Source organism: Rhododendron vialii, chromosome 6a (assembly GCF_030253575.1).
Source record: "Rhododendron vialii isolate Sample 1 chromosome 6a, ASM3025357v1".
In the NCBI taxonomy this organism is placed as follows: Eukaryota; Viridiplantae; Streptophyta; class Magnoliopsida; order Ericales; family Ericaceae; genus Rhododendron; species Rhododendron vialii.
In genome coordinates, this window is record NC_080562.1 from 30,911,734 (window position 1) to 30,919,952 (window position 8,219).

At 38.6% G+C, this 8,219-nt stretch overlaps 1 protein-coding gene across 1 annotated transcript; it reads right to left on the reverse strand.

Moving 5' to 3' along the window:
- Positions 1 to 1,886: 1,886 nt before the first annotated feature.
- On the reverse strand, positions 1,887 to 5,595 carry LOC131328982 (protein ACCELERATED CELL DEATH 6-like). The gene is made up of 3 exons (XM_058361988.1): positions 4,888 to 5,595; positions 3,379 to 3,911; positions 1,887 to 2,864 (listed from the first exon to the last, which is right to left on the reverse strand). The coding sequence occupies exons 1-3, from the start codon at positions 5,543 to 5,545 to the stop codon at positions 2,232 to 2,234; spliced, it is 1,824 nt and encodes a 607-aa protein (XP_058217971.1). The 5' UTR covers positions 5,546 to 5,595; the 3' UTR covers positions 1,887 to 2,231.
- Positions 5,596 to 8,219: the final 2,624 nt, after the last annotated feature.

Sequence of the window (8,219 nt, forward strand, 5' to 3'; positions counted from 1 at the left end):
ATTTCAAGGGAAAAGAAAAGAAAAGAAAACGTTTTGGTTTCTAGCCAAATCACTAATTTGGATTAACTATTTTGGTGAGAAAAGTACCAAAATAAAATATTTTGAGTAACTTCTCCCCTTTCTCTCTCACAAAAAATGATGGTGAGATTTTGTAAAAAAAAAAAAGGCTCTTTTTTTTTATCTCACCTTTTCTCAACCTCCAAATAGGCTTAGGGTCGACTTGGGCGTAAGAAGTGTTGAAGTGAGAAAAGCTGCTGTCTTCGGGGGAGTTTAGAGGGTGGAGGTGAAGAAGATGGGATCAATTTCCCCCCATACTCCATTTCTCCATAGGCCTCCATACCCACCTTAGGGCTCCCACACCCGCGCTGACACCAAGAATAACTGTTCATCTCGTAGAAACGCAGCCAGAACTTTCACTCTTTTTCTTCGGCTGCCTCCCTATTCTTTCTTCCCTCTCCCCATGGCAGCCCCTCCGCCTCTTTCCTCTCCAAGAAATTACATTTGAAATTTTAGTTGGAAACTATAGGTTCGATGTTTCCAGTTATCTTGAGTTTTAAAATCTTACCACCATTTTGTGTCAAGTTTTGAACAAAATAAGAAAATCCCTAATTCATCCTAGATCGCGCAATGGAGGACGTATATTTGGTAAGTTTCTTGATCACATATAGTGACGAGGGCGACTATTCACAGTGCCGTATTTTCTTTCATAATCCATTACATTTCGGTAAATAGTTGTTGAAAATCATACATAACATTTCAGTAAATAGCTGTTGAAAACAAGATTATATTTCAGTAACTACATGTCGAAAATATGTTCAATCTTCGGTAAACAACTGCCGAACATACATTTTTGATAAATAACTGTTAAAAAAATATTATATTTAGGTAATTATATGTTGAAAATATATCTCAATTTCAGTAACTAACTGTCGAGTATAATTAAAAAAATTTAACGGACTAATGGAAAAAATACGAGACTGCAAATAGTAACCCAAAGAGATTGCTAGAGGTTTAGTTGTTGATTAGTAATTTTTTAAAGAAATGAAAGAGCCTAGGGCAATGATGCCTCAAATAAACTTACTTCTTTTTAGGGCGCCGCTATTCGCAGCCCTTTATTTTCTTCCGTAGCCCACTACATTTCGGTAAATAGTTGTTGAAAATCATAAATAACATTTCGGTAAATTGCTGTTGAAAACAAGATTATATTTCGGTAACTACATGTCGAACATATGTTCAATTTTCGGTAAACAACTGCCGAACATGCATTTTCGGTAAATATCTGTTGAAAAAAATATTATATTTCGGTAATTAGATGCTGAAAATATATCTCAATTTCGGTAACTAACTGTCGAGTATAATTAAAAAAATTTAACGGGCTATGGGAGTAAATAGAGGGCTGTGAATAGCAGCGCCCTCTTTTTATAGTAGTTCTTTCTTTACGTGCATGCATATAATAAATATTATTTATTACATAAATATCTGACCAATTTTTTTAAGTCAGCAAATATATAAAAATTATACTCTCTCCGTCCATTTTTAAGTGTCCTGCTTCGTAACTCTAACTTATTAAGAAAACATCATCATTACACTTTTTACATTAACTTTTACAAACACTTTTCCGACTTACCTTCTATGGAGACATCATCATTACACTTTTACTCATTAACTTTTCAAAATGGAATTTACTTTTAGGGGCAAAATAAAAAATATACCAATTTTTACCCACTAACTTTACAAAATGAATACTTATTAAGGGACATCCCAAAATAGAATACTGGACTTTAAAAAAGGGACGGAGGACAAATGTTTGTATACATGTTCTCCACCACTAACCTCAAATCTACACACACATTACACATGCAAATATACTTCAGATCAAACGAGTCTTCAAAACAAAAAACAAAAGAAGAAAAGGTCTAATTAGATATGGGCATTACTCATTACATCTGTATATGCTCCTTTTCCTACTAATTTACACATGTATTAACAATAATTGTGGTCTAATTATACAAACCACATACCACCAGACCAACAGTTCATTGGTCCCAATCCACTTATTCCACAACTAGATTACACACACAAGACACATAACACAAGGCTAGGTTCCAAATCTTCCCCGTCCTTCTATCTCAAATTCCTTCTCCACCACACGATCGGTTTTTTGAGACTGACCGTGTCGTGGAGAAAAGATTTGAAACAAAAGGACGCAAAAGATAAGGGAACGGATTTCATTAATCTTCACTTTCATCATGTTCGGTATAGCTTCCAAAGGTGTATAGTAGGAGGCGAAATGGAAAGTATGAGAGTCGGCGAAAGATGCAGTAGTTGGATGAACCCAAGAAGCAGAGGGGCACGAAGAGTGCTGCTAGCACGATGACGACGTTGGAGCCCATAACCAGAATAATATTGCCAAGCCAACTGCCTTTGCTCACCACAACGTAAAGACCCGCCATGAAAGCTATGGACATCATGGCTAGCGCAATAGCTAGAAGTGGCACTACTAATTTCAAGGCAACATGCATCGAACTGAGATCACCAAGCTGTGCGCATATGAGAGTGATGGTGACTATGATGGAGCTGTACATAGCTATGGTGTCGCAAATCACAAATTCCTGAAACTTCAATTTTGCTAGCATGGTTGCCATGCCTTGGTCCGGGTCAGAATTGTTGTAGCCACCAGGGACAGTGAAACCAGCAGTGAAAGTTACAGTCACGACTAGTGTTGCCACCAGTAGAACTACATTGACCTTGTCCTTGTAGTTCTCTAATTCGGCATTTTGCCCAGCACTTGAGGTTTGTCTGGAAACATTTGTGTGTGGAGATCGTGGAGCACCAGCAACTCTCAAGGCCATCCATGTCAGTCGCTGCAGAACATAGGGTGTAAATTTCTACAGGAAAATCTTACATGCACAAAAACAAAATACAGAAAAGTGCAAATAACAGTCACGACACACTCCCTCTGTCAGAGCTGGCTCAATGGAACTAAAGGCCAACAATCCAAGATAGGCCTTTTCACATTTGATCATAGTCTTGTAGAAATTCCTATTCGAAGTGATCTTTCTAGCTTTCTGAGATGCAAGATCGATTATTAAATCTTCATACTAAAGTTCTGCAAACAATTTTCTTACAAATTGGTAGTAAATCGACTCATCTAATCTATCCCTTTTGACATCGAAATGTTTCTGCTGTTTTAGGCCTTCTCTTTTAATTGGGTCCCTTTTCGCCATGCATCATTTTATATACTACATCAAATCAATGCAAATTTGGGACCGTTTCAATATGGAGCCTTAAAAGAAAAATCTTTTTGTATAGACCAAAACTCTTCTAGGTTTTCTGGGCATTTGTTATATCTTCAGCGTACTTGTATCTAGAACATACCTTCCGAAATGATGCCATTGTTTCCATATATTCCTCAGCAATGTCCAGCACTGTTAGCCCGTCTTTGTTTCTGAGCTCTAGGTCAACCCTCTCATCCCATGTTAGAGCGCTAACTATCCTGGGATGCCCACAAATGGTGGCGAGATGTAAAGGTGTGTTTCCTTCATCATCCTTCTCATTTAAGAGTTTCTCCAGCTCTGGCATTTTGAGCATAGAACTAACTGCTTTGTCATTTCCACTCTTGACTGCGACATGAAAGATATTCTGACCTTGTAAAGTGAGCAGTTCCCTTGAATCAGGGCAGTGCTGGAGCATCCCTTGGATTATGTCGACATGGCCTTCGCTCGATGCTGTGTGAATTGGAAAGAAACCGCATAGGTCCCTTTGGTAAGTGGCAGCGCAAAAATTGCTTAGCAAGAACTTGACACCGTCAAGAAAACCTACAGATGCAGAAAAGTGAAGTGCATTTCTCCCCTCATCACATCTCAAATTGAAGGAGGACTGGTCCTTTTCCCACAATATCCTTAGGACATCTGAATATAATTCTCAACAAAAGCTGGTGTTAGGACTTAGGACTGAAAGTGAAAATGTTTCCAATGAAGGTGAAGTCAAGGATGCAAATTCGAAACCATTTCAGAGGAAAAAAAGACAGATTTCCAGTTAGCAGATAGGAAAATAATCGCAAAATGCAACAGGTCAAGTATGCATAAAATGATTGGCATTCGGCATTATTGGTGACGTGTGTGATCATTTTTGGAAAGGGATAATGGTGTTTGATGCTTTAAAACTTCTTACTCAGGGTTCAAACAGGACCACCATTTCTACAAGATAAATTTCAAAATATGATCAAAGATGAGCATGAGAAAATAATGGTTTCTTTAGTAAGTTTTCTCTTCCTTTTTGTTATCGTATGTCAGTTTATTTCCTAAATGAAAATTAACCATCCTTTTCACAAGGACAGAGAGAATTAATAAAACATTGCAAGTTTCAGAGAAATAAGAAAAATGGAAACAATAAAAGAGAATAATTCTAGACACACTCACACACATGGACACATGCACACATGCACACAAAGAGAGAGAGAGACAATAACCAATACCCACATAATCCCCAAATGCTTGGAGACAGACAGAGTCGGTTTTGAGCTAAAGCTTGCGTTGTGGCAACTTTAGGCCCCCAATTATTTTTTATTTTTTTTTGCATTTTAGGGGCCCTCCTACTTTTTGACCTATAATAAAGTTCAACAAAAAGGGCCTCATTTTCAATTTTCGCTCTAGGACTCCGAAAAGTTAGGGCCGGCTCTGGAGACAAACTTAAGCTTTTGTCAATACATACACAAAGTTGCTGCACTAAAAAATATTTATCACTGAAATACCAGTTGCCTTGTACCTCCAAAAACTGAGGAACTCAAGGGGCATTATTCTGTGGAACCATGCCCCCAAATCAAGTCGAAAGGCATCAGAGAGAGAGAGAGAGAGAGAAGGATGGGACACTTAATATAGTAATTACCTATGTGCTTCCCGAGGATAGCAGCATGAACTGGTGACTTATTCCTGATCCGCCCTTCGACACTGTATATCCCAGCAGGATTCTCCATTAGCAGCTTAACAAGACCAACAAAACCTGCTTCTGCTGCCAGATACAGCACGGACTTCCCTTCCTTATTAACTGAATACCATGCGCTTTGGTTCCTATCAATGAGAATTCGAGCCACCTTCTGATGACGATGCCCTAAAGCCTCATGCAATGCAGTATTACGCTCTTCATTCTCCAATTCCAAAGCACCTTCTCTCAAATCACAATTGATTAGTAGAGTGACTAGCAATGAGTCACCTACTCTTGCTGCGATGTGGAGTGGAGTGTCACCTTTAGAGTTTTTTTCAGCAACATAAAATGGCAACTCCTTGCAAAGAAGCTTAACGATCTCATAGTGCCCACAGCTTGTTGCAATATGCAGAACTGTGTTTTTTTGAGGACCTAGTTGGACACAGCCGGCTGATGATTGATTGTGCCTATCTAGTGTACCATGTTCCATCGCTTTTATGAATTCAAGAATATCACCTTCTGTAGTTGCTCTGTACAGTTCAGGGTCCATGGACTCTACCATTCCATAGCTCTCCTCTTCCTCTCCCTCCTCCAACAAACCAGGATTTTTGGGTACCGACATTTCTCAACTCACTTCTCTGAGGTTAGCGTTCATACAACAAATCTATATAAAAGAAACTCATGCTCGTCTTTTTCCGTCAAAATTCAAATTGGCTGGCAGTGACTAGATTGCTGGCCCAAGTAATTGCTGGTCTTTTAGTATGGTAAAATTGACTAGGATCTTGAGTATGAATCCCAATGCCAAGAAAGTACATAGGAAAGATTTTGGACTATCAAAGGAGACCATAACAATCAATGTTCCTGTCGACCTCTTTAATATATCTAAGAAATAAAAGTTATACGATTATGGGATTGGACAACAACAAACATATTGGATCCTTCATGACCCCTCAAGTCCGGTGGAGATAATACTTTTGCTGGCTGTACCATAAAAAAAGTACCAAGACAAGAATATACTAGAGTATCCATTTCTAAGAGGCATCTCTCTAAACTGATGTGTTTGTTGTAAGAAATGGCATAGTCAATCGTTGTTACACGGCCTTTTGGTGACTAATTGGAGGTGGCTGGAACAGGATAAAATTAAGAATGCATTTTCCTATGTCATGAAAGCAGAGTTATCTTTTGTTCATACCCAACCAAGACATGTTCCATGATTCTTCCCCTTTCACTGAACCAATGAAAAGGAAGTTCTATGTTTTATGGAATTTACCCCCGGTTATCGTGGAATCCACGCTATAGAGCAGTAACGCACAGCAGCACTTAAGCATCCCCAAGTGCGTAATGCTTTCCTTAGAAAGATTAAAAAAAAAAAAAAAACTAATAGAGTCACTATCCTGTCATCAACAACTCTTTAACATATTTTTAACTCGTGGCTTCCACTTCACACTGATCAATGAAAGAAGGAAACAAAAATTTACATGGGTTAGGTCCCACAGAATGATAAAAGGAAATTTAACATGAACAAATCATTTCATCATTAATTGAGATGACATTTTCCTTGATGCTTCCCTCCTCCCCTTCTACTGAACCAAAGAAAATGTAAGCTTTATGTCTCTTTTTTGCCAGCTGGGTAAAATATAATGTTTAGTCTGTACGACTTATTTAACTCATCTAGATGACCCAACCAGGAATGGTAAACTAGTTGCCTCAATGCTCCTTGAGATTTCTACTGGCAATAAAGGTTATGAATACACAGTAAACTCGAGTCCCGAAATAATTTGCAATAAAGTTCACACTCAAATAAGCATTCCTTCAAGATTCCCCTTATACAAACAGATATGTTACATGGTACAATAGTTTAGCTAGGACGAGAAACATCCAGCAAAATCATTGAGTACCCTCAAAATATGTATGAAACAAAATGCATGAAATGATTTATACAAATTCCACTACACGAGAGAATGGCAAAAGGTAGAGACCAGTAAAACTAAAGGGGTTAAGTCATTCTTCCTCGTCTTCGGTGGTAACTTCCAGAGGCTAACATCATCAGGCAAAAGAAATAGTATGAGATGTGCCGTATGACAGGGAACATGGTGGTATCGGGAAAGAAGAGTGTATTAGGAAAGCACATTTCAGTCATATCCGCATTTCAGTCATATCCTTGACTGAAGATATTTCAGCCCATGATTTTAGCACCTCATGGTCAATATGTCCATGTGCATTCTGTAATCATGCTAGCTGTAATCTTGCATAATCCCATGACTTAGGGGATTTGATTCTTGCATAATCCCATGACTTAGGGGATTTGATACTCTTGTACTCTGTATATATAGTGATCAAAGATGAATAAAATGTTTAAGAACTTCCAGAATTTTACATGGTATCAAAGCTACACTAAATTCATATAGTTCTTTACATCATTCTTTACATCTCACAATGTCTTCAACTGATTCTACCCCTCCTGTCCAGCATGAATCCATAGATAATCCCTACTTCTTGCACCATTCTGACAATCCAGGCCAAGTTTTAGTTTCAACTCTTCTAAATGGTGATAATTATCCCTCATGGCAGCGTGCTATGATAGTTGCTTTGTCTGCCAAAAATAAGTTTGGCTTTGTTGATGGTTCTTTACCAAAGCCAAATGATTCCTCTCCCAATCGTTCATCATGGGTTCGTTGTAACCACATGGTGCTCTCATGGTTGCTTAATTCGCTTGATTATAACCTTCGGGAGAGTGTTATTTTTGGGGAAACTGCTTCAGAAATTTGGGCTGACCTACGTGAACGATTTTCTCAAGGGAATGGTCCACGTCTTTTTCAACTTCAACGTGAGATTGTTAACCTCCATCAAGACCAACAATCTGTCGCAGCTTATCATACTCGAATGAAAAGTTGCTGGGATGCTTTATCTCATCTTACCAATCTTCCCTCCTGCACTTGTGGAGCAGCCAAAGCAATATCTGATCTACAACAACAATTTCGGTTACTTCAATTCCTTATGGGATTGAATGATTCCTTTACCGGCGTACGCAGCCAAATGTTACTAATGGAACCTTTGCCATCTGTGAACAAGGCTTATAGCCTACTCCTTCAAGAGGAGAAACACCGTGAGGCTCTCATTCCAACAATGGAATCCACGAATTCTATTGCTGCTATTGTTAAGCATCAAAGCTCTAATTCTGGGCCACAGATTTCCCTCACAAATCCAACTGCTGCTGCTGCAAATTATAGGGGCCATTCAAATGCTCCTCATCCTAATGGGGGACAAAAGTTTCACAAAAAGATTCGCCCACGGTG

What these genes read in the sequence shown, in the direction of transcription:
- LOC131328982 (XM_058361988.1), bottom strand. Translation starts at nt 5,545, where the DNA reads ATGTCGGTACCCAAAAATCCTGGTTTGTTGGAGGAGGGAGAGGAAGAG. An exon ending in TATCCTCGGGAAGCACATAG is followed by an intron (nt 3,912 to 4,887) that starts GTAATTACTATA and finishes AATTATATTCAG; the next exon opens with ATGTCCTAAGGATATTGTGG. An exon ending in CAATGGCATCATTTCGGAAG is followed by an intron (nt 2,865 to 3,378) that starts GTATGTTCTAGA and finishes TATGTTCTGCAG; the next exon opens with CGACTGACATGGATGGCCTT.